This window comes from Pyxicephalus adspersus, chromosome 2 (assembly GCF_032062135.1).
Source record: "Pyxicephalus adspersus chromosome 2, UCB_Pads_2.0, whole genome shotgun sequence".
Lineage (NCBI taxonomy): Eukaryota > Metazoa > Chordata > Amphibia > Anura > Pyxicephalidae > Pyxicephalus > Pyxicephalus adspersus.
This window is the reverse complement of record NC_092859.1, coordinates 9,886,667-9,914,219: the sequence shown is the minus strand read 5'-3', so window position 1 is coordinate 9,914,219 and position 27,553 is coordinate 9,886,667. Positions and strand designations below refer to the sequence as shown.

At 40.5% G+C, this 27,553-nt stretch overlaps 1 protein-coding gene across 1 annotated transcript; it reads left to right on the top strand.

Annotated features, from left to right (window-relative positions):
* CRB3 (crumbs cell polarity complex component 3) lies at positions 1-27,391 on the top strand. Its single transcript, XM_072399441.1, has 4 exons — positions 1-220; positions 6,030-6,131; positions 22,069-22,106; positions 22,854-27,391. The coding sequence occupies exons 2-4, from the start codon at positions 6,071-6,073 to the stop codon at positions 23,055-23,057; spliced, it is 303 nt and encodes a 100-aa protein (XP_072255542.1). The 5' UTR covers positions 1-220; positions 6,030-6,070; the 3' UTR covers positions 23,058-27,391.
* The last annotated feature ends 162 nt before the right edge of the window (positions 27,392-27,553 follow it).

The window sequence follows — 27,553 nt, the reverse complement described above, 5'->3', positions numbered from 1 at the left end:
GTTTCCGTACAGGTGTGCTCCCGGATGTGCCCCGGTCCTCCTCAGGTGGCTCCGGATGTGACGACGGGTGTCTCCAGGGAGTTCCCGGAAGCGTGCACAGGTGTGAGGGCGGGGGGTCATGTGAATAGCCGTGTGGGCGGAGCTGGCGAGTTTCGGGCAGGTGAGAAGGGTTCTGCAACCGATACATTGATGGGCTGCTGCGGCAGGTGATCTGTGACAGGTAAGCAAGGGAAAGGGAGAAGGACTACATGTCCCAGAATGTCTTTATACACCTCCATAGCTGTATGACTGATTATACTGGTGGGAATAGGGACACCTGTGTAAGCCATACACTGTTATGCAGAAAGTCCTTATATCTAAATCTCAGGATAAATAATATTAATGGGCAGACAAGAAGCCCCTTACATGGGATACCTCATAGATTGTAAGCTCTTCGGGGCAGGCTCCTCTCCTCCTCCTGTGTCTGTATCATTCTGTCATTTGCATCCCCTTTTTAATGGACAGCGCTGTGTAATATGTTGGCACTATATAAAGACTCTTTAATAATAATAATAATAATAATAATAATAAATGGGTTGCCAGGGAGGAAAAGGCCCCCTTAGGGCCCCCTATAGGTGTGCGCTGTGTCCGGCAGCTCATCTGTATGAAGGTGACCCCTCCCCCATCCCCCAAATCCTTGGTCATGTTGCTATTGGCTGCACAGCGGTGGGGTCCTTCCAGGATAGAAGAGAATGCAGCAATGTCACCCCAAGGGCCAGCGCGGCCCTCTGCACTACTGGATCAGCACCCCCTGTAAATTATTATTATTAAACAGGATTTATATAGCGTCACCATATTGCGTAGTGCTGTACAGAGGCAGCAGAAATATTGTCAATGCAAGGGGCCTGTCAGGGACTGATCATCATGCGGTGCTGGATATGTCATGCCCTGGGATAGATATACCAACACATGGGACTCGATTTGAGATCCCTGGGATGGCGGCACAGGGGCTTGTGCCTGGGACTATAATAAATATAAATAGATATATGATGCCCAGTCACCTCCATACAAGTAGGGTCAGACACCATGAGCACACCAACAACGCTCCATTACAAGAACCCTGGAAATGGTGACTCCCGCACATGGGGTCCTGCCAATTACAGATCGGAAGGACCGCTCTGCTTTCCTATGGAGGAGATCACAGACAGACATACCGGTAGTACAGAACAGCGCTGTGTGTATAGCATTCATTCATCTGTCAGTGGAAATGATAAAATGATTGTTTCCAGTGACAGTAATCTGACACCTGTATGGGGCTTTAAGGTCTGGGAATCCTTGTCAATACATTTTTAAACATCCAATTACCCCCCAAGAAACGAATAGGAGTAATTAGCAGCCATGTACAGGATGTTGGCGTTGATGGGATCCGCTTACCTGGCTGTAATTTATACCGAGCAGCTGCATGGCTTCCCATCCTCCTGGATTGTGTCTGCAGCTTTCCATCTGACACATATGGTAGATCTCTGCTCTCTGGTGATAGAAATATTCCTGCTATGGTGTTTCAGCCAGGGTTCCTCCAGAGGTTGCTTGGGGATCCTTGAGCAATCTGTGCCTCTTAGATGAAACCAATGATCTTTTTGGATATCTGTAAGGCTGCGTACACACATGCAATAACTGTCGTTGGAAACAAACGATCCATAACAGATCGTTCGACAAACGTTAACAAAAATGTGCTCAACATTTGGTCAACAACGCAGACAAATGAGGAATGTCGCTGGAAACGAACGATCGTTCCGGCGGATCAGATTGGGCGACGATTGTTCGTAATCTATTTTGTATACGGTCGTTCAGCGATCGTGGTTTTTTCTGTGATACACTTTCTCCTGTACATGTCACATCCTGCATCGTTCAAACAATCGTATCTAGTGTGTGTACATTATTGATGGATTATTTTTGAATGATCATTACAGCATGTACAGAATTGTGCACAATACGATCGTTCAAAATAATCTGGAATAATTGTTCGTTTTCAAACGATAATAATGGCACGTGTGTGCCTAGTCTAAGGGTGACATTCTTCCACCAGCCAGCAATGTAAGAGGAATTCTTCCTACTGACCACCACACTAATAAGATCTGGGTATAGTAAATATAGAAGGGGTTCCCTGAAGAACTGAAAGTTTTTTTTCAAGGGTTCCATCATGGTGCATTCAATGCAGGTTGGATGTGCAATTATAATTCCATCTGCAAGTTTTCCAATTGGTGCAGACAGCTCTGTGCATGGTCAATGGTGGCTTTACTGATTCTGCAAGTATAACTCCTATTGGGTGCTACATCCTCCATCTCTTAGATTGTTAGCTCTTCTGGGCAGGGTCCTCTCCTCCTTTGGTGTCAGTGACTGTATCGGTCTGTCATTTGCTACTTCTATTTAATGTACAGGCTGCGTATTATGTTGGCGCTATATAAATACTGTTTAGTAATATTAATAATAATAATAATAATAATAATAATTTGAGGTTAGTACTCTGGCCTTTGCAGCGCTAGGTTCCAGGTTCAAATCTAGTGTGTTGTGTGTGTTTCCTCTGGGTACTCCGGTTTCCTCCCACATTCCAAAAACATGTAGTTAGGTTAATCGGCTTCCCCCCATTAATGACGTATGACTATGGTAGGGACATTGGATTGTGAGCTCCTTTGAGGGACAGCTAGTGACATGTGGACTTTGCGCTGCGTCATATGTCACAAATTCTTTGTAATAATAATCAAATATATCTAAATTCCTCCTATACATTAAAACATTTATGGAGAGTTTTGGCCTCTGTTTTTGTTGATCTCAAATGTTCATTTTGAGGAGCGGTCATTCTTTTGTAACCAAAGCTCTCCATCCTTCATTTCTCTATATTTTTGTCCTTTCAGCTTTGATGTATAGATTAGATTTTGATAGTAATTTGCTCTTTAAAGTAAATGTTGCAACCACTCACTGCCCAAATATAAATGTAATATAAAATAAATACCTGACATTCTAGCGGGCTCACCTAGGTGTTTGTGATGTCACAGAGCCTTTTCTTGGAAATCTGAGGATCTCAAATCCTTCATAGAATGCCAATACAATGCTGGTAATATCATTGGCACTTGCACTGATATAAGGTAGGTATGTGTTATATTTTTTTATTTTTAAAAAGTTGCATTTGTTAAAATTATGGTATAAAGGAAGCGGAGTGGTTAAAGAAAAAAAAACTAAAAACTTGTGGATGTAACCAATCATTTCTGGCACAATATTCTTCATGGCCTAAGCAACTAATGGATGTTATGAGAGGTGGTGGGAGGATGTTGTGTGATGTTGTTGCTTTTTGTGCATATATACTCTAATATTCTGTGTTAAATATTGCCAAATCTCAGAATGTTGTTGCTGTTATAAGTAACTTTTTTATAACACTGTATGTTCTCCCCGGCCCCTTTTAGGTGGGCGCACTACCCAGCACTTTTCGGTAACCACCCGGCTGTTTTTGGGTGGTTACTGAAGAGTTGGCTCACAATACAGGGGCTGCCACCCACTTACAATTTCTTCCCATCCGGCTTAAAAACAGTTCTGATGTGGTTAATAATTAATAAAGCACCAACCAAGTATGCAGTATAGGGGTTGCAAATGACAGACCAATACATGCCATGACACAGGAGGAGGATAGGACCCTGCCCAAAAGAGTTTACAATCTAGGAATTAAATCTGGGCTTTGGTCATTTTAATTTATCTGACTGTAAAGGTAAAAAAGATGACAATTGCAAGTAATTTGTCCATCTCTAGGTAGGCTAGGTCCACGTGTTGTACTTGGATCCCTCATTGGGGTCACCTTGTTAGTGAAATGGAGGTAGAGGTTGATGAAAGGTGTATTGTGTAGTAGGGGCGGCATGGAGAACAATGGTTGATTGTGTGGTTAAAGGTCCCCTGTCCTCCTTGATGTCGGGCTGAGATGTGGGCAGGAGAAATGTCACGTAAGATGGATGACTATGCGATTGTTTCTGTGAACTGGACAGCTGATTTCTCATTGCTCAGAGCACCATTCTTTCTGTGTAATGTAGCAAAGTCAAACCGCAGCAAAGCAGGATGCAAAGTGCTTCAGTCCAGGTACTTCCTGTAAAACCTGAAGCAATCATTTTAATGGCGTTACCTTTTAAATGAAGCAAAATTTTGGCTATAGCAGTTGGTGCCCTAGGCATAGCAGTATTCTCCCCAGATTTTTTTTTTTACAAGCTGGGTGGGAAGAAGCTGTAGGTGGGTGGCAGCCTTTGTATTATGACCCAACTCTTCAGTATTTACCCAAAAACATCCGGGTGGTTACTGAAAAGTGCCGGGTAGTGCACTCTACTAATAGGGCCTGGGGAGAACAACGGTATAGTATATTGCGGCCGAATGAAAGGAGAACAAAGAACATGAAGGAAACTATTCTCCATAACAGCCATTTCAGAATTTAAAGACTGCATTCCATATCCATTTACCAATCAAAAGGCAACGCCACAGAATAAGTGAAGGCATTGTCATGTCTTTGGCACATCTGATAATTTTGCTTCATATCAAGGTGTGCTTGATGAGACTGAGGGCTATCTGGCCAAAAGTTAAAACAGAAATAGAACTTTCAACACCATAATGATCAAAAGCACACTAACAAATCCACTGACGTATGGCTCAAAAGAAGCAATGGACTGGCCAAGTAAATGCCCCAAATTTAATTCCAATAAATCATTTTGAGGGCAATAAGTCAAGCAGTATCATGCAAGGTGGTAACCCAACAAAACCTTGTAACTTCGAGAGTAACTTTGAGAATAAATGTTCTCATGCCAGGAACTCGGTGGGCAGTTATACAAAATATATACAGGAGCTGATTTTCGCTTAAAGATGTTATCACCAGCTTAACCCAAAGGTGTACTTACTTTTTCTACATTATATATGTTGATATTTTTTGTTGAATAATTAAAAAGTCACATTTATCATTTTATGGGCACTGATTGAATGAAGACCTATTGTTTGCCTATTCTAATTTCTTGAAAAGGCCAACTGTGTGTGATACTTCCCCCGGCTTAGATTGTAAGCTCTCCTGGGCGATGTCTGTATTCGTCTGTCGTTTGCAACCCCTATTTAATGTACAGTGATGTGTAATTCTGTTAAATACTAATAACAGTTCTCGTGGGGTGTACTTATTCACATCCTTGCATTAGGATTATTTTGTAGACAAATATGGCTGCTTCTGTTTATCTATGCATTATATTTACACACTGCTCCTTTGCTAAAACCATACACAGGGATACCATTGTTTACATAAGTTTATCAAACTATTATGTACAAAAATGTACAAATGAAAAGTGTAAAATAATGACTTTCTTTCATTATACTAGCACAGGGAGCTACATTATCACCTAAAGATAGAACTTTGATTCTTTTGACCGCCATTCTGTTTTATGGAAACCCCCAATAAATACTTTTTTGCATTGTTCTTTTTACTGGTCTGGTGACATCACGGTGGCTTCTTCTCCTTCCTTCAGTGGCAGGCATTCTTTAAAATGGAGTACTTCATTTAAGTGAGACCCACATAACCATAAAGGGATATATTACAGGGTCTAGGGACTGTTTAGAGCTAATACATGGATTTTGTATAGAAACACTTTTTTGAGAACCTGACAGTGTTGCTCCTATCTGTGCTATGAAATGACACAAGGCATAGGCGCATATAATGCTTGATCTACAATTACCTTGTCAGTGTACAACGCGGAAATTTTTTTAAGCCAGGTGGGATGAAATTGTAGGTGGCAGCTCTTAAATTGTGGCCCAGCTCTTCAGTAACCACCCAAAAACAGCCGGGTGGTCACTGAAAAGTGCCGGGTGGTGCGCCCAGCTAAAAGGTGTTGTGTTGGCAGTCCATACATAAAGTGACCTGCGGATTGATATAGTGCTATTAACAGACAGTTGTTGGTTGCTAAAACTTTATATTCCTGATCTAGAATCATTTATTTATATTATCCTCTTGCAGTTATACCTGATAGTTTTTTTTTTTTCTCTTGTAGAAGCTGCACCCGTTGGCTCAGTTAGTGAACCTCTTTCACCCATGGATCCTTCTATATTTCCACTATTGCTTTCAGCAGTTACCTACCTGTCTCTGGTTCTCGGTGAGTATTACAGACATTATAAATCAATGTTTTGCCTTCTTTCACTAAGCCCTCTGTATATCCTGCAATTTTCATTATAATAGGCCAACTGAATGCCATAGGATATCATTTTGTCACAAGCCGCGTACACACGTGCAATTCTTGTCGCTGGAAAGGATCTTTCACAATCCTTTCCAACAATAAGAGCCGTACGATGCATGAATGAGTGCTGTACATACAGCACTGTTCTGCTCTATGGAGAACGGGGGGGGGGGGGACAACAGAGTTGTCCCCCACTGCGTGCTTTCCCCCTTCCCTTGCGTTAGGATTGGTCGTCGTTCATCGTCTGTGGTTCTGCCAGGATGGATCCACGGACGATGAACGACGCGGGCTGTACACACGCCAGATTCACGCTGATATCCACCCTGAGTCAATTATCGGGCGAGAAAAATTTGATGTGTGTACGTAGCTTTAGTCTGTCATGTGTGTTTGTGCAGCAGCAGGGAAATCAGGGAACACTTCATTTTTGGTGTTTGTTATTACTGGACGGGGTTCAGGGCTCTTGTAAACTGCAGAGCAGTAAAATGCAGGACCTGTCATTGCTGGCTTATGTGTTTAGGTGATGATCCTTGTTCCACTGCCTGGTGTACTGATCTGAAAGAAGCGTGCAGGTGGGGGTGCAGACCCGTCACTTGCTGTCACTGATCCAAGGCGTTGACTCACTAGTTAGTGAAGCAAAGAACTACATAAGGGCTCCAGAGCTTAAAAAACTGATTGGCAATGGCACACCCATGTTCTAGTATTCCACAGGTTCTCCTTAAGTATATTGGCAAGAAAAGACATGTGCCTGGCAGTGCAAATAGATGAGGAAGATGAGATAAAAACAAAAGACAACAATCCGATTAGATGCATTTCCATTGCAGTATTCAGTCTGTTATGCTCTTTAAAACCTGATAGAAAAAGGTTGGCTCCTTGTAAAAATGCCCAGCACCAGGATAGATCTGTAACATTTTACTAAAGCCCCTCATTTCCCATCAATAGGGCTGATTTATTAAAGCTCTTTAAGGTTGGAGAGGATACACTTTCATTAGTGAAGCTGGGTGATACAGCAAACCTGGAATGGATTTCTTAAACGTCATTTGCAAACCTGGACCAGATCCATTCCTGGTTTGCTGGATCACCCAGCTTCACTGATGAAAGTGTATCCCCTCCAGTCTTAAAGAGAATACATCTTGGCTAAAGCTCTTCCATGCTTTGGTGGGCTGCTCTCAAAGACATTTATAGACTAAGACAGCCTTTTTGGCATTTGTAACATGAGGGAACCTTTGAAAAACTTTTAGGGCTTGGAGAACCCCTTCTATAATGACTATATCCCCAGCTCACAGTATGTTAGAGTGGGTGTCAGTAGGAAGAATGTTTCTTATATTGCTGGCCATTGCATTGGGAAAAATATCACAGAGCTTACAGAGCTACAGTGCCACTTAAACTGACCTGAGAGGTCCAAACTGTTCAAGGAACCCCTTAGCAACCATTGGAGGAACACTGGACTAACAGAATGTAGCACTGAGGTTGCTTTAGGACAAGCCCTTCATCCTAGCCGTAGCGTTTATATCAGCACAAGCAGAATTGACATTTCCTCAGAACAGAAAAAGGTAAGAACTAACATTAAATCGTAAATATCTTCAAAGGGCTGTCAGTACAAAATATCCTTTTTTAGGTCGTGATGATCCAATGTGTGCAGTACTTTGAGAACAGATCAGGGGCTCTGACTTTCTAATCTGCTTGTTTACATTGGAGAAAGTACTGAAGCCAGAGACAGCCAAGCAACTATTGTAGGACAGCAATGGCAGCCTTCATAATTCTCCAGCAATTCTTAATCCTAATGACAACAAGAAGAGTTTTGGCTGAAGTCCCATTACTAATATGATCTTTGCTTGGTATGCCATGTGGTGGGAGCTTCATATTCTACATATTATCTGATCTCTTTCTGCATTTTTAGGTTATTTGGAAAATTATTTGACATAAAAGGGAGTGGGAAGGTTTTGCAAGGATAATTAAAACCATTGTGGGAAATAATCAGGGATCTTGGGAAAGTCAAAAACTAATTGCAAAAAATCTGGTCCAGTGGTGTACAAACAAAACCCCTCAGCGTTTCTTCTCACAATATCACTAACTTTTTATCATTATTATTACATAGTATTTATATAGCGCCAACATTTTACGCAGCACGTAAAAGTTTCTGACTTTGCATTTACCATAGATACCCCAAAATTTTGTTTATTGTAATGAAGTTTTTATTATTGTGCTATCCACTTGATTACTGAAACAAGAGATGCAGAAAAATTGTTTCTAAAGAAGAACGATTTGAATCTAATAATGATCCTAATCCTATTTTAATATCACTTGTATTTATATAGTGATGACTATATTCCGGTCCACTGGTGTACAAACAAAACCCATCAGCATTTCTTCCCACATGATCACTAACCTGTTATCATTATTATTATTACACAGTATTTATATAGAGCCATCATATTACACAGCGCTGTACAAAGTCCATAGTTGTGTCACTAACTGTCCCTCAAAGGAGCTCACAATCTAATGTCCCTACTATAGTCATATGTCATTATTGTAGTCTAGGGTCAATTTTTTTAGGGGGAAGCCAATTAACCTAACTGCATGTTTTTGGGATGTGGGAGGAAACCGGACTACCTGAAGGAAACCCACGCAGACACGGGGAGAACCTGCAAACTCCATGCAGATAGTGTCCTGGCTGGCTTTCGAACCTAGGACCTAGCGCTGCAAAGGCTGGAGTGCTAACCCCTGGGCCATCGTGCTGTTATGATTATTATTACACAGTATTTATATAGCGCCATCATATTATGCAGTGTTGTACTATAAGTCTATAGTTATGCCACTAGCTGTCCCTCAAAGGAGCTCACAATCTAATGTCCCTATCATAGTCATATGTATTTAATACAGTTTAAGGACAATTTTGGGGGAAAACCAGTATCCGGAGGAAACCCACTCAAACACAGGGGGAACCTGCAAACTCCTTGCAGATAGTGTCCTAGCTAAGATTCGAACCTGCTGCAAAGACCAGAGTACTTACCTCTGAACCACCATGATACCCTTAAAAGATTCCTCTAGCTTTACTTTGGAAGAGAAAAAATTACTGAGGGATTTTCTATGTCTTGTGGCAAAAAATAAATGTTAAGATCAGCATCCTATGTATCTTCCAGAAATTAAAGGACTTTAGATTTAGGTTTTAGAACCTCAACCAATTCTTTAAAATAATCTATTAGATAGAGATTACTCTGACCCACCATGCTGCCCCTACTGACAGTTATACCAGGTGCAGGTTGATAGGTGTCTTTGTTTTTATTTTCAATAAAGTTACTTTAAAATATTGTACAGTTATAGAGCCTGCTGTATTGTTGTATCTCTCTATCTTGCAATCTGGATCTAAGGCGATTGCAATGATTTTGTCTTTTGTCTCGTCTTTCCTCTTGTTGGTTTCTGCATAATGTAAAGTTTGCAGCGTAATTTGTATGTGAGTCATTTCAGGGGAGGAGGACCATAACTCTTTCCCTGCCTTCATGTTGTGTAGGAGTTTTATTAAGAACACAGTTGTGTAATCGCCAAATTTACGTGGGTGTTGTGTATATTTGGCTTCATCAGATCTGAATTTTATTGTTCTTTAAAGCAAACCCGGCCTAGCCGAAAAAGATTGTAAAACAATGCTGCTAAAGTGCAACAACTTGTGTTTCATAGAGGATACCTGTGTTGTCATCTTCTATATTCTTCTGGAATACTTGGGGCCGTGTTACTCTAGATAAAGTTTAAACCCACTGGGAAGTAGACAAAGAATGAGAATTACATTTACATAGAACAGGTTATATTTTATTAATGATATATTCAAAAACCATAGAAAACACTCAACTTGCAAGATATAAAATGACCCTAACTCCTGTCCAAGGTGAGAATAAAGCCGGCCACACTCTTCTCGTCAAACAATCGAATGGTAGATGCCTTATGATGGGGCTCTGCCATGGGCAGTTGTCTATTGGACAGGTGGAATTTGAACTTCAGCAAGTCAGTTCAGGGTTCACGTAAAGTGTACCTGTCTTGTAGTAATTTGCTTAAAGTTTAAAAGGAATACTAGAGACTGTTGTAACATCTGATTGCTTCAGAGGATCAGGAAGGAATTTTTCCTCCCTGTTGGAGTAAATCGAAACATGTTTTATAAGGGTTTTTTTTGCCTTCCTCTGGATCTGCTATACAGATGTGGTTCTTTCTGGAATATGCAGCTTTCTAGTATGTGTAATTATTTCCCTAAAGGTTGACTTGATGAGCTTTCTATCTCAACCTGACTGACTATCTAACTTTGATGGGAAAGATGATAAGGAAGTAGGTTCTGTCTAATTTTGGAAGTGTGATGTTTGGTAACCTGTCACGGAATAATACTAAAGCTAACGCTGACCTCATTGTCTGGTGTTCATATTCATCCTTTGCTGAGGTGTTTTCCTTGGCGTGGAGGAAGTATGTAGATCAGGCATTCTGACAAATTGTGATTTGCATCTTTGTTCCTGTCCGTGGAAAACATAAAAACTAAAGGCAGAATGCCATTATACAAAGTCATTGGCAGCCTCCAGGTTCTTCTCAGCTTGTGAAATATTTCATGGAAACCTGTAGGGATAAACCAACCCCTTCCCATGCCAACACCGCTCACTACCACCCATACTACATAGAATTCACCTTCTAGTTCAGCCTTTCTTTACTTTTTTAACATGAGGGAACCCATGAAATAACTTTTAGGTCATCAGGGAACCCCCTCCTATAAATACTATATTCACAGCTTACAGTATATTTATGTGGTGGTCAGTAGGAAGAATGCCTCTTAGATTGCTGGCCATTGGGAAGAATGTCACCCCAACAGATAGCCAAAAAGGTCATTGGTGTCACGTAAACTGACCAGAGAGGCACAAATTACTCCACTCTAAAGGAACCCCTTGCAACCTCTGTGGGAACCCTGGTTGAGAAACATTGATTTAGCGCCTTTATTACCTTTACCTCCAGTTCTTTGCCCAGTTCTATACTACAATAAAAATTCTAGTCCTTTCATTCCTGGTATACATAATAAAAATTTCCTGTATCCTTCCGCAATGCAGTGCTTGGTCACCCCAGATGTAGAACTAGTGAGCAAAGAGCTGACAGGTTCTCTTCATATGGCAGTAAATGGGTAACATCTGGAAGAGTAAGCAGTTTGTACATTAAATTGACCTTTTCTTTCTATATTTTAGACACATTTTTGCTTTCAGGAAGCACTGTAGGCGAGCTGTGATGGCTTTTTCCAGGCTTCTGGATCCACTGATGTATTTTTATTAATATTACTATAGTTATTAATAATAATAATAATAATAATAATAATAATATTAATAATAATAATAAACAGGATTTATATAGCACCAACATATTACGCAGCTCTGTACATTAATTATTCTCCTGCAAGTTCTGGCTTTCTTAAAGTCCAAACCTGCACAGGTCTCCCGCTTCATGTGAATAGATAGTTGTAGCCATATTCATGCAACAACAAGAGGGTTAAGTACTGTCAGTGGTGCCTTGTTATTTCTTTCATTGGTTACATTTTCAGGACTAGCTTTCGTGGCTTCTCCTATTTTTTTTGCTTGGTCCTAGCAGTAGTGAAATGAGGGGTAGAACCCATGAAATATTGACCTGACAATATAACTGTGCATATAATACATGTCTATGGACAGTACTTAACTTGCCTGAGAGTAGTGATTTGTCATTAAAGTGCCCCCTTTAGGAATACATAATCCAGCAGGCCATTATTATAGAATGGACAGGCGATGTCCCTTTTGTAATAATCTCTCCCTTCCTACACAATCTCCCTGGGTTTCAGGCACAAAAAGCTGAGCTGTGCATGGTTGCCAGAATACCCCACATTCCCGGCTTCTGCTGCGTGTGCTGGGAATGACTGAACTCATGTGCGGGAGTTACGTCAAGATGGTTGATAGGAGGAAACGAAGTAAGAAGAATGGTAAAACCCTGCCAGTGAATGGGGACAGGTGACCAACATAGGGTTTAGTTTTGCCTTCAGATTGAAAGTGTTATAAAAGAGAATATTTTCCATATCTGGTATTTTGTGCAAACTCCAAAAGTGCAGGTAGATCATGGCTGGCTTGAGTTCTGTTGATAACTTCCAAAACAAGAGGCATTGCCATATGTGACGCTAAACCTCCATGAATAAAAGAACTGAAATTTATTAAATGGAAGAGGTGTCCGGAGATGCTAAGACTGCAGATGAAATGCCTAGATGACCAAGACATCTTCCAGCCAGGAAATCAGGTGGGCTCCGGATAACTTTCTGCAGCTTCTAATGCACATTATTATAAGTTTACAATGTGCAGTGAAATCGATACAGGAAAGAAGTCTGCACAACTGTGACAGGCAGAAGGGAAGGCTGGAGTTCCACTTTAGGCATGGCTAGAGAAATGTCAGGACCGTCCTCTAAATTGTGGATCCTTCCCAATTCATAATTAGCAGATGGATTGTCTTCTACTGGCATATTTCGTAGTTCTGAGCACTGATGTGAGGAGTGACGGGAAATGTGTTTTTAAGTGTCAGAGGGTTTATTATTAATGAACATAAACCAGTAGGCCACTCGGTGAGCCGAAAGGATTTGAAGACAGGAATTCCACATGGGGTCGGCTGCCAAACTCACAGCTGGCCTTTATTAAACATTTGTACATTCTGCCTGTAACCTTTTTATCTGACCGTCTGTTTGCTATACCAGGACATAGGGAAAGTTCAGGACTAGAAGCACTGCGGTGATTCTGCATTCAATAATTAAAACTTTGCTTGGAGAGAAGAGACCGAGTTAGCCAGAGAAGATAGTTACAGCATCAATCCAGAACACTCTGGGGGTGAAGGAGACATTTGCTTCAATTAAAGTGCTTGTAAGGGCTTACATGAAACATCTGAGCAATACGCTGACGTCCAAACGACACCACAGCCAAGTCTATAAAATGATCTGTACTTGTGGCTGCTTCTCCAGCTCTGGCTCTATTCTCTGTCTCAGTGTTGATTGCTGGCCGGTATGTACTACTGGGACCCCTCCTTCTCCAAATTCCTTTCCACTCCAAACTCACCATTGTTGGTGCTCCTTATAGGCTGAAGCAGCCTGTTCACCAATGTACCTACTTTGCAGGTAGAGAATGACAATGCTACTGGTTTTCCAAGTTTAGTGTGGTCTGCCTTCTTCAATACCTAAAACTGGTGGGATCATCAGGTTAAAATAGAGGCATAAAGGGAACAACCCCTAAAGATTGTGAAGGTGCAGGATGCAGGTTACAGAGGTGCAGTTACAGAGGAAATGAATATTGCAAGGAATACACTCATCCCTTAAGTTTTGTTTTGGGTCAGCAACACGGGACAATTTTCTGGTGTCGGCTCTAGTTTTCTCTTGTTAAACAGCTAATCACTCTGTAGGCCCAAAATAAAGGAGGCTTAGAGTACTCCTTGTGATTAAACAGTAGTGAGGAAAAAAGTTGAGAAACACTGATATAAGTTGTAAGAACCTAAACATTCCACGCACTGTAACTAAGAACTGGAAAGACTTCTCATCAACCACCAATTGGGGTCAAACCAATATTTGTTAGGATTGTATTGTTACATCAAGCCCAAACTATTTAGGGTGGTGGGATATTTTTGACTTCAGCGTCAGGCTCTGCTGCACTAATCCTAATATAAATTATATTGACAATTTGATAAGACAATCATTTCTATATTCTGATTGAATCCAAGTAGTCCTTGATTGGGCTTTGCTACCTCTATGTCCCTGCTTTAAACCAGAGACAAAATTATATGAGACCCTCATCTCCTGATCACTGTTTAATGACAGTCTTCCTTTATGTCACGTTGGCCAGGTATTGTAACTGTTGATCTGACGATGATACATGTATGATCATATGAATGGTGAGATCACACAAAAAGGGAGGATGGGGTGATGTTGTGTATACATTTAGCGTTTTATTGTATGTTAATCCCTGATGGATTGATTGCATACACGCAGTCCAGGAAGTGGCTTTTCATCCATTCCGGCACACCTTGGTGATTTATGACCGTCGCAACCCGCAATTACCTTCTGTTGCTTCATCAATTTTTTTAATTTGATTAAAGACTTTGTCGGATAAACCTGTTGTGATGTCCCTTAAACTAGAGCAGGCATTCTCTATCATTTTAACATGGGTGTACCCTGGAAATAAATTTTAGGTCTTCGGGGAACCCCTTCTATTATATCTACAGATCACAGTACATTAGCATGGTGGTCAGTGGAAAGAATGTCTATTACATTGCTGGCCAGAGGGAGGAATGTCATCTTTACAGATGGCCAAAAAGATCATTGGTGTCACTTAAACTGACCTGAGAGGTGCAAACTACTCATTGCTCAAGAAAACCCTAGAAACCTCTGAAGGAACCCTAAGGTTCAGAAACACTGCATCACCATCTTGAAGAAATCTTTTGATCTTCCTATTTATTATAATCTCCTCTTCCAAAAGTGAAGCAGGCACCTCCAGGTAGATATGGCTACTCGAGCAGTAATGACAGGAGAAAAAGATTGGACAATGAAGGAGTGATAAGAACATCAGTCATGCTGGTGGGGATCCTAGAACATCAGTCATGCTGGTGGGGATCCTAGAACATCAGTCATGCTGGTGGGGATCCTAGAACATCAGTCATGCTGGTGGGGATCCTAGAACATCAGTCATGCTGGTGGGGATCCTAGAACATCAGTCATGCTGGTGGGGATCCTAGACCAGGCTGTATTGCTCATTTGCAATGCATTTAGCAGACTAATCTGGCTGTCAGGTGTTCCTGCCTGATTCCCATGGCTGCCTGCACAGATTGGCTAGTTTATTTGCAGGAATAACTCCCACATAATTTGTATTACAACTATACATTTACCTATTTGCCTGTTGTCGGGGTTCGATATTGGTTGATCTTGGTCACCAATACCTAATTGATTAAATTGCTGTAGATCAGGGTTTTTTAACTACTAAAATACATATTTCTTATCAAAGTATGACAAGTAAAGTTCTGTGCACCTCAGACAAATTTGACCAGGTATACATGAAAGAGGAAGTAAAGTAAAACTGGATAGAAACTGCAACAATATGATTTTACCCAGATTATCCCACATGACTGTACAGACAACAGATGTGGTCTGAAAGAGATTGGTTAGTTGTTCCTTTCACCGCCACTTGGATCTGCGTTCTACAACAGCCGATGGTTCACCGACAATGTATCCACAGAACATCAAATGATTAGATCCACCAGGATGTTCGTTCCTTGATTGGGAATTGTCATTCATTCCCAGTTCCACTAACAATTACAGAAGGAAGAGTCGTCCATCTTTCATGCATCATTTTGAACGACCATTAGCTAGCGTGTGTACAAGGTTTAAATCCTATGTAGATTACCCAATGACCAATCAAGGTCTTGACATAAAATAATAATAACGCACTCTCTGATTATGTATTTACATTTTCTGAACAATTACTAATACAGATATGCATTTTCTGTGTGATTTCTAAGGAAATTCTTTTCATGACTAAGAACCAAATATTAGGTTACACCAGTTATTTGTTTATTGATTGCCGATGACCATTGAGCTTTGCAGATTTGATAGGACCCATGTTTTGGGGATTAGAAAACATCAGAAGACTGTAAGCTTCATCCTTTGGAAGGAACCATTTCTACAGCTCTCGTAGTCATCTGATTTCACTCTACAGAAGTAGTATACCTGACTAGGAAAACCTGTTTTTCCTGAGCAGAGTCAGCAATTAACTGTTCGGGTAAAACCAAGCTTCTGACATTATTTTTCTGCCTGGAGGAAATCAACAATAGTTGCTGATGATACACCAAGAGAAGGGAATGTATCAGTTCTATCACAAGGCAATGCTTAACAGAAGCAGAGGGGAGACAGATTTTGACTTCATGAATGCCTCCCCCTGCTGGTGTGAAGTTGCGCTGACAGAAAAAAATCTGCCCCTAAGCCTTTTCCCCGAGAAGGGGACAGTGTTAGCTGTTGAAGGAGCAAAGGATGAGGCAATAAAAGTAATTTTTAATGGTACCCTAAATATTTAACCCTTGCAAAATGATGGGGGAGGAGGGTTGTAGCTCTTTTGGCATTCCAGGTACACCTGACACCTGGTGTAAATATTGGGAAAAGTTTTTTTTAACTGTTCTGCTAAACAAAAACTCAAATAATTTTTTAAAACATCAATAACCCAACAATGGTGAAAATAAAAAAGCAACCTTCACCCTGAAGAAGCTATCTAATGTTTAACTTTGCAATGTATGTTTTAACCTTAGTGTGTTCTCAGTGTAATATTAATGAGAGTGTGGTGTCATCAAGTTCAACTCGACTTCTCTGGACTTTGGATCAATATCTCCAAACACTTCAGCTAAATTAAAATTTTGCTATAAAGTGAAACTGTTATACATGCATGGTCTGTGATGTAGCTGTAGCATTTGGGGTCCAGGGGAAAATTTGTTGTGCCCCCTTTACTACTTAAACATTTTTTTAGTTCTGGAGAGAATGGGGAAGAATTAGAACCCCTGTATGAGTTTTTACTATCCATTAGAGGAGTTTCCACGCTTTATGTTAGCAGAAAGGGCAACATCACCACAGGTAGCAATAAAAGACATTTTAGGGGTTCTAGCCTTACCTTACACCATACGTACTGCAGAGGAAATGTCATATTCAAGTTTTTATAAGGTTAATGTACAGGCAAGCCAGGCTTTACAAGTTTTATACTGACTGGGCTGCAGACAGCATGGATGCCACAACTATCAGATGGGAGCCTCCAACATGGTGACTTTTCCCTAGAACAGCATTTCTCAACCAGGGTTCCTCCTGAGGTTGCTAGGGGTTCCTACTCTGTACCTCTCAGGTCAGTTTGAAAGAAACCAATGATCTTGTTTACTATCTATAAGGGTGACCTTTTTCCAACTGGCCAACAATGAAGGAGTCATTCTTTCCAATGCCCACCACACTGATATACTGTAACTGTGGATATAGTAAATATAACATGGGATTCCTAAGACTTCCAATGTTAATTTAAGAGTTCCCCCATGTTAAAAAGGTCAAGAAACACTACCATAGAGCTTGCCCATACCAGATCTTGTTACATCAGATCACAATGGCATCAATTTAGTACACTGGCCATCAGAAACATTCCTGTTCACCTTTTCCTTGGAGGATTGGGGGCTCCAGCAGCTCCCAGCTTGAATGTGACTGTTGCTAGCTTGGTTCCCTGACCACTTTCACTGTTGTAATAACAAACTTTGTATTGTACCTCCAGATGAGTGAAAAGACTCTTGGCAATGCATCCCATGAAAGATGAAAGGCGTACTGTTGTAAACTTTAAACCCTTCACAAATCTTGGCAATGCAAATGGATCATATGATGAAAAAAAAAATGCATATGAAGAAGACATCTTTAAAAAGTGCTTGTCAGAATAATTAGTAGATCGAGAAATATATGGGCTGTTGACGTTACACACACATTATGAGTTATCCTGGTAAATTTTAAGTCTGGCACTAGTCCTATCCTATCTTCTAAGTTTTCCTGTTAATAAGTGAGGCCGTTCATCACTTTAAAGGCCTAAAAGGTTGGGGTTGGAGCCAAGCTTGGCTCTTACAGTCAGATTGATGCTTCGCATTAATGTTTTATTCTACTTATTCCTCTGGATATACTGGTGGCATTTTTTGTTCAGTTTTTACTAAACGTGTGGTAAAAGTTGTGTAGTTGGGACAGTGATGACCGGGAAAAACCCATATTTGACGACGCGCTGTAAACTGCAGTGGTTCTGCATGCCCAGCCATGCTCCCAATTGTTCCCGTTTATTCAACATGTGACTTCTGGCCATATCGCTGCGTTTCTTCCTTTGGTGGAAGAACCATAATCGCAATGCAATGCATGCAAATACATTGACCTGAAGTGAGGTTTGGCTTTCTTGGAAACTAAGCAGTTTGAGATGCTGCCAGGAGAGGCCATGCCATTTAGACCACACTTCTGAAAGAGGCCTAACCCTTTACTACTAGCCAAAAAATACAGGAAAAAAAAAAGATGCAGGCTCTGACATAACCCCTTCTACTAGCTATCTGTAGATCAAGGTCCCCAGCACAATGCCCTGTGCTGGGTTAGTTTTAATCCATGTACCTTTGTCAAATTAGGAGCTCTAGGTCTTGATTACCAATCTAATACTCCCCTGATTGGCTCCCAATGCAGTGTTCTCCTCCGCCTCCTTTAGCTGGGCCCACCACCTGGCACTTTTTAGTAACCACCCGGCTGTTTTTGGGTGGTTACTGAACAGTTGAGTTATAATACAGGGCCTACCACCCAGATTAAAAAAAGTTCAACAATGTACTACCATGTTTTTTTTTTTTTTCAGAAAGTTAGCAACATGGAACCTGTAAAGCACTGCAGAAGATATCAGTGCTATGTAAATGCTAAAAGTTCTTTTTTAAATGCACACATACATAAACATTCGGAAAATGTACAAAGCAGCATTATATATCCTTCAAACAGCATATTTACCTCTTTCATAGGGACTTTATGATCGTTTTGAGTATGAATAGTCAAGCTAAGGATATGTTGGAAGGTGTAGTATACCCTGTGTATTTACCCTGCCACACATGTAATTTGTAAAACATTGTGGTTTGGCTGATCTTTTCAGCTTGTTAGTGACCACTAACCAGTCTCACTTAACATGTTAAAGCTGATCTCGAAACAAACATAAACCTCTTAGGTACAGAAAAAATACCTGTCTGTGGGTAAAAACGCATGATTAGAAGGGAAATAGCCAGACATGCCCAAACTGACATGTCATTACCAACAGCTCTAGCTCGTTACAACAATCCTATACAGAAGGTATAAGATATGTGTTGGTGCACAGCATCTGGATGACTGAAGATTGACTGCTTGATCTGTTGGATCTCTGCTTCTACCACCACATGTAGATGGGTCAGAATTTGGCATGAATTCATAGATCACATTGATATATATTTGAAGGCTCCTGTTTATCTGGCTATATGTGTACCAGTAGGTAGTCACATTCATTTTGTTCTGTAATGATAAAGCGGAACCAAACCCACATTACTCAACTGTCCCTATTCCTTTGGAGGGCACCACCATCTTTGTTCTCCATCTCTTTCTTAATACAATCTTTAGTTATTTTGATTGGCTGGTATGACGTAACTCCTACACAAGCACGTCGGAGTTCTCTCATTTCCCGAAAACACTCTGAGGAATCAAAATTTGCTGGGTATCCTGGCAAGCAAAGTTCATTAAAGCTTTACCGATGTTTCACAGCTTATTTAAGTATCTTCTTCAGTTCATAAACTGAACTTCTTTAGGCAGCAAAACGTCCAACAGTAGGGAAGCCCAGTGGAATGTGACTAACTACTTCTAGCTGTAGATTATGTATTGTGTCATCTGCTTGGCCTGGGGCTGGGATAATGGACTTCTAATACCAGCTGAGCAGTATTGTAATGTCACTGTGTATAGTACTGTTGCTAATAATGTGCACCCGTTTGTGGGTCCTCATGGATCCTCTTCAAAGTTTCAGAAGGTAAAATTGTAAATAGACTAGTGTTCCTTTAATAAGTTCTACCAGCAACGATACCTCCTACAGAGCAACATTTCATCTTTCCCCATGACTTACACATTACATGATTTTACCTGTACCAACTTGCTACACATACCCTCCAGGTTCATATGGCATCCTGAAAAAGTTAATGATTTGATTTCGAAACATTAAGTCTGTTCTGGAAGGAATTGCTGCATTGCATTCCAAGTATTAATTTCTCTGTGAAAGACTTGGCAGTCCTTGTCAAGGTCAACCATGATTAGTTGAGGAGATGGGGACTGGCATCTAAGTTGGGAAATATATGAAAGCCCCCATCGATAAACCAATATGTGTTTTTAGCAAGTTTTAATTTTGTACAGTTCAAGATTAATCTGTAAAGTATTGTGCATGGTTGATTTGTCCTTTGTGATGGTAGATGGTAGAATAGGTAATGGCAAGATGGTAGAATAGGTAAGACTGTCCAGTGAGACTGGTTAGTAGTTTATCTGGAACCTTTAGTGTATGTATCAAGAATGGTCCCTATATCCATTCCTGCACATGTGATTGGCTTACCATGTTTTCTTAAGGTCTGTATAAAGCTTCAAATCAGATCCCTGCAATTAGCATTTTATTTTTGGAGACTAGAAGCTTTTTCTATTGCAACACTGATCGATCATGTGATAGGTATGAAGTCCGTATGATAAAAAGGGGTGGAAAGGTTTACCTATTTTACATAGGTAAAAATGATTTATTTCTGACCACCCAGCTAGTTCTGTTTTGTTTAACTCCTCCTTTAGATTGAAACTCTTACCAAAGCATTTCTTGAATAGAGTGAAAGAGTCTGAACAGCACAGCACTCTGACCTTTGCAGCGCTGGGTCTCAGGTTCGAATCCCGGCCAGGACTTTATCTGCATGGAGTTTGCAGGTTCCCCCCATGTTTGTGTGGGTTTCCTCTGGGTACTCCAGGTTTTCTCCCACATTCCAAAAACATGCAGATAGGTTGATTGGCTTTCCCTCAAAATTGACCTTAGTCTGTATTAAAGATTAACATACATAAACACTAGCACACATAAAGGCATGACATATGGTATGGACATAAGATTGTGAGCTCCTTTAAGGGACAGTTATTGACATGACTATGGAATTTGTAAAGCACTACATAATTTGTTGGCACTATATAATTACAATTAATAATTAAAATTTAGGATCATTATTAGATTCAAAGCGTTCTTCTTTAGAAGCAATTTTTCTGCATCCCTCGTTTCAGTGATCAAGTGGATTTCACAACATTAAAAACTTTTACATTACAATAAACAAAATTTTGGAGTATCTATGTTATATGCAAATAAGTCATAAACTTTGTTTACCTTTTAATACAACATAGCCTCTGTATAACATATAGTAATATAACAGGAGAATTAAAGTGAAACTAAATTGAGAGTTTACTTGCCTGTCCCAGTTCAATCGTGGACATGCCATGTTCTTTCTTAATATCTTCTCACTCTGATGTGGGGCATCTCGATTGGCCGGGTCAGGATGATGTTACCAATGTATAGGCGCCTGGGAGTTCATTCAGATTTGCCAACCGGAGGGGAAGCCAGGATGTGTTGGCAATCCTGGCAACCAACACTGAATTGAACATGCTTAGCTCGGCAAATTTTGACAGCTAGGGCAGGATTGGGCAGGCATGAATTATTTCAAAAGGGACATCGCTATTCCATTTCTATGATAAAGCCCTGTCTGATACCGTTTTTTATTTCCTTTTTTAAATAGCTATCACTACAATATACCCAATGCTTTAATAATACCGCCACATTTTGGTGATCGGGATGATTACCATATTACAGATCACCAGATAACATTTGCCACTTGGACAGTAGCAGGTGCCATTGGCCACACTGACAGTCAGTGGAGTTTATTCAAACACTGTGTTCAAAAGTCTTGTGACAATTGAAATAAATGGCCTGTGCCAAACATGGCACCCAGTTATTTCATTTAACTGAATAAGGAGTAAATACAGTATGTTATTGCATTGGTTGCCACCATACAAAACAGCTTTGTGGAAAAGCTGTTATAAGAAAATTAGGTAAAGCTGTGTATACTTACAGAAAAAAGTAATGTCGAAATAAAAAAATAATTGATTAGTTTGTGTTATCCAATAAACAGCAACTTATCAGTACTTCCATAGAGTACAATCTGAATGGCTGTTGGGAGAATTCCTACATTTCTCACATCATCATTACATTATATTTCTGATTTTTTTTTCTGTGTTACAATAATGTCTTTGCTTTCTCTGCAGCTCAAAATGACACGACTCCGTCCCCAGACCGGCTAACGGTAAGTGTGAAATTCTACGACTCATTGGAATTTATATGTTATGTAGATTCGGATGGTGGCTGCACAATGAACCTGTGGCCAGGCTATTGAAATCAAGTGCAGAAATTAGCTTTTGAACAGAAACCCTGGTAGACTATGATCTCCTCGTGCACCTCCTCACAGCAGTGATTCAGCAGCTCAGCTCAAGCCTAACTGTAGCGCCAAATGATAGTTTCCTATTTAATTAACCCTTTGCAATATTCTCCACAGTTTTTTTTTTCTTTTAAACTGGGTGGGAAGAAGCTGTAGGTGGGTGGTGGCCCCTGTATTGTGGCTCATCTTTTCAGTAACCACCCAAAAACAGCCGAGTGGCTACTGAAAAATACCAGGTGGTGCGCCCAGCTAAAAGGGCCTGGGGAGAACACTGCTTTGGCTTTCAAGGAGATGTTCAACACTACATTGCAGTCAAGGGTCTAAATAAGCTTATGGCTTCCACGGTTTCTACATTTTGATCCCAGATTTTCAGTAAGGAATCTGCAAACTACCCAACCCCTTTCCTATAGCGTTACAGCACAGTTTATTGGCTAAATGTGCTTCTTTTTCCTCCCCTAATATGAGCTCTACTGTACAGGGAGGCCGATACTAAGTCATATTACACTGCTTCCCTAAAAAAGAAATAATGGTGGGAAAAGTACAGTACAATTGTAGTGTTTTCTGGTCAATGCTAGCAGATCCCCTACTGACTTTGCTTTTCTGTAATTTCCCCAGGAACCTGAGCGACTGGCAGCCATTATCGTCCCATCGGTTGTGGGCGGCCTTATTTTAATCGGCATTCTCACCTTTATCTTCATCAAAGTAAAGGAGAAACGACAGACAGAGGGGACATATAAGCCAAGCAGCGAAGAGCAGGCTGGGTCCAGGATACCACCCAACAGTGCCTTGAAACTTCCTCCTGAGGAGCGGCTGATATGAACACATTCATTCCTCTCCTGAGAAGAGACTCACAATTCAAGGAGACGTACACCCAGAGACTCTCATTGACCTGGAAAGAGACTGGGTCAGTGCTCCTTTGCAGGCGAGACTACTGAATCATGCAAAACCACCTGACAGCTGCAGACAGTCAGAGGTCTAATTAGCGCTTTGTTCGTTAGGACGTGCTTTACTTAGTCCTGGTTACAGCCACTGCGAGAACTGCAAGCTATGTCGATAAAGCTTTATTATTAACCTGTACAAGCGGTTTGTATGAGTCCAGGTGAGGGTGGCATTTTTTTCTTGGGACTGAAAAAATGTTCATCACTGTCCGTGTCCTCCTCACACCTTTATGTTCTTGGTCGCTGCACCCTCTGGGGGCTTATAAGAGAACTGCAAGTCTTCACGTGATTCGTCATCCAGCAGTATTCAGGAAGCTGGTCTGTAAGGGATACTACCACAGCCACTTCTTTTTGGAGGACTACTTCATTTTAATAATGACTACTAGGATATAATAATTTCACTGGTTTAAGGAGTTTTCCATTCTGTTTTGGGTGCAGTGGAGATGTGGTAATTGTCTGACTTTACTACTGATAAGGAGATCTCTTTTCCACCCAGCCATGTACTTGATTTTCAAATGTTGAAATCATTCTCCATAAATTTAATGTAGAGGGCATATAGTACCTTATTTTGTGCACATCTTGGAGTTTCTCAACCAGGGTTCCTCCAGAGGTCACTAGGGGTTCCTTGAGCAATGAGCAATTTGTGCCTCTAAGATCAGTATAACTGATATCAGTGATATTTTTGCCTATCTACAAGGGTGACATTCTTCCCATTGGTCACCAATGTAAGAGGCATTTTTCATACTGACCTCCATGCTAATGTAATGTGAGCTGTAGATATAGTAATTATAGCAGTGGGTTCCCTGAGACCTAAACATTATTGCAAGGGTTCCCCAATGAAATAACTTAGAGAAAGGCTGCCTCAGAAGAATATTTGGACATCCTACAGGCCAGTGATAACTGTAGCTCAGCTAAAAAGCTTGACTTGGCCTGTCATTAAGGCAGCAGTGGTGGTGTAGATGGGGATATTATGCCTGGCCAGGTCATTAATGAAAGCTTGCATAGGAGAAAAACTTGCTTCAATCTGTCTGAAACAGTGATTCCATTGAAAATGTACCTGTGCAGACATATCCAATGAACTGCACCAAACACAACTGCTTGGCCCGGACACCCATGTCGTAGGAGTTATAATTTTATGCAACCTATAGGTTCTCTAAGGATCACACCAGGATTCTGGCTGCCAATGTGCCTTTATGACATGATAAAAGAAGATTTCCAGGGAACTGAAAATAGTTATTTGGTGGCCTTTTTTTATTGTTGTAGGTGTTATTCACCATCACAGACTCTGATTTCCACACAAAATTGGGGAGCAGAGCCTCCTGCTGCTAAAATCGGGTATTGCAAAGTAGTTATAAATCGTACCGTCTTTCTATGAGAGTCCAAGTATGGCTTATGGCCAGACCTATGTCTGCCAGGCACTGTAAACATCTTCATTTGAAGCATTCCTAGGCTTCCGCAAAAGCCAGATTGGTCTTGATCCTAAGCCTCACCATTGGTTTGGTAATGTGACTGGTAGGCTTACTGCCCATTAGGATTTCTTAGGTCCTGGCAGGGCCTAAACTTTTTACTTTAACAAATGGAAATCCACAGAACTTCAGCTATCTGGTTGTAAATTCTGCATGAACATATATTCATACTTTGAATTGCCCAGGTTTGTAACAAGTTTCTATAATAGTTGTGTGAGATTTTTGGTGGCTTGGGTGCCCTTGCTGGAAGTTCCATAGATATGCCAAAGTTATAAGTTCAGCTCACCTCAAATTACGGCATTCTTGCTGGTGTCTGTGACAGGTACTCTTTTAAAACTTTCCCTAATTTTTATATGTGTTTTTGTTAGTTGATGATAAATATTCCTATTGTAGAAAGCCTAATTATTTTTGTATTTATGCACACAGAAAATCAAGGTATTGATGCTAACCTATGGAAATATAAATATATTTAATCTTATCGAAATTAACATTTTTATATTAATAAACACACTTTCATGACCGCTTTTATTTTGAATCCAACGAGAAAATCAGAAGAATGGGGGTTGACTTTTATGAATATGGCATCTTAAATCTCTGTATGGAAACATATCCTCAGTGATCCCACCCCTTTGGAGCTACGTTACATATATTTTATTTTTTTTTAATGGGAGATATTTATATATCAAAGTCTATCGGGTACATATTTGGGCAGAAAAACACATTTGGCTCACTTTATAAAACTCTGATATTCCCTTAAACATTCCCTGGTAGGAATCTTCCATGGCCATGAGTTTCAATTGGTTTTCACCAGTGAATGTTTGCGAGAATGTCAGATTCCCTGTTTTATAAGCACAGCCCATCGTGTCCATTAAGTGTCACCTTTTTATCATGAAAAAAGTTACAATTTAAACCCTTTTAGAGCAAAAGGCTCTCTCGGGGACAGACGGAAACATTTCTAGTGACAATTCCTCCCATGGGGGGGTCAAACATGGCCTTTTCTAGGAATGGTTCCCCTTGTGGGGGGGGGGGGGGGGTTAGATAGAGTCAATTCCAGGGTCAGTTCCTCTAATGGGGACCTGTTCCAAAAATAGGTGAGGGTCAGGATGGGCATTTCCATGAACACTTCCTGTCATCGGGGGAGTCAGGATATTCACAGAGATGGTTGGTCACACAGGTAGGACCAAATCTCATTTCACAGACCAGAGTGGCTTATCTCCATCCTGATTACTGTGGCTCTCCAGTGTGGAGCAAAACTCAACCTGCCATTAAAAAGATTGCTGCTAGAGTTTGCACAAAAATAATGGGGGAGCCCTATAAGATAACATGTTTCATATGTTTTTAGCAGTCAGTCAGTCAAATCTGGGCTCTTGAACAGCTGTCATTGACACTTCCTGGTGCGTCGGATACTTGTCCCCCCCAGGTGTAAGTTGTGGTTTCTCCTTCCAATACATGATTACTATGCAGTGAGGGTGGTAGCCAGCAGGATAAACCAATGCACCAACCAAGTTGGGGAGGGGGGGGGGCAAGGCATTTTATAAAGCTGGATGAGTGACACCTATAGCTTAGAAGAGCAACAACTTCATCTACTGCCCTCTCTAAAGGTGAATGTTTAGCATGCAAGGTTCCCATGTTTTATATTACTCCAATATGGCTTGCCTGTTGCAAAAACATATTTTCCACAGCTTGCTTCCCTCAGCACACCACAACAGTAATCCTTTTCACATGCAGATCTAAAACTTTCACCTTGTAAAGGATTTGTTCGGGTTAAAAGTACTTATCATTTTTTGCCACATACTCTAACCCAAAATAAATTCTTCCCTCCACCCTGGAGTCGTGACTTGCACCTCTACCATGGAACAAAATGGGAGAGCAGCTAATGTGCATCCCACACAGCGTTCTGTTAATTACTAATTGGCAGGTGCGTGTTAGAGGTACATCCCCAACTAAATGGCAAATTGAACCTTTCAAAGGAGTTACTCCAAATTCATATCTCCCTGTTTAGTGGGCACTATATCTCACAATTTAGTTGGTGGTATATTAGACGGAGAATACAATGAACACTGAATGCCTTTTTCTGCTGCATTTTAACTGTTATATTCCTCTATACAAGTCTTGTAGGAAATGTGGTGTGAATGTATTTTCTAAAACGCAGTCTCATTCATGAGAGTGCATAATGGGAACAAATACCTGCTTATAAAACTTAATGTGGACCCAGTATCATATATAAGTTTTTATAATGGGTGAAGGATCCTTAACAATATTTTAGTGTAACACTTCCAATTAATCTTCTATAGAAACACAACATTGTGTATTCAGGTATGAAACCTTTGTACATGACTTAAAGAGCACATGTGTATACGAGGTAGAGAAGGGTCCACTTGAAGAAGCAGTTATCTGAATGGGCGTTCCATAGGCTGAGTCAGTATTATGAGAATAGAGTCCAATGACCCACTAGGAACTGAAGACTGCCCTCCATAATATAGTTTCAAGTCTTCTAATAGAGTCCCCCCCCCCCAAACAACAAAATGACTACCTTACCACTATTATTGGCAGTTCCCAATCTTGCTTTCCACATACCGAAACCTCTTAACCTTACGTGCCTTCATTGACCTTGTTAAACATGTTATTCCACATAGCCCTTGTCATTACTTTGCCAAATAAACTTCAACTCTTCTCTCTGATCAGATTGATACATAACTCATTTTTTACTGATTTCTAATTGTCAATAAATGCAACTATTTGTAATACATCTTCGTATTCTTTTATTTTGTGTTATTCTATTATTCTATTATAACTAAAATCCTGAAAAGAAGAAGAAAGTGAATTTGCTGTTAGGAGTGCTATTGGATTTAAAGTGAATGGCTTATGTTTTGATATAAGATTTGTATTAGCACAGTTTTGGTTATTATGC

Bases quoted from the DNA above. Each gene is read 5' to 3' on its own strand.
- CRB3 (XM_072399441.1), top strand. From the start codon at position 6,071: ATGGATCCTTCTATATTTCCACTATTGCTTTCAGCAGTTACCTACCTG. The intron at 6,132-22,068 runs GTGAGTATTACA...CTTTCTCTGCAG, and splicing joins CTACCTGTCTCTGGTTCTCG to CTCAAAATGACACGACTCCG. The intron at 22,107-22,853 runs GTAAGTGTGAAA...TAATTTCCCCAG, and splicing joins CGTCCCCAGACCGGCTAACG to GAACCTGAGCGACTGGCAGC.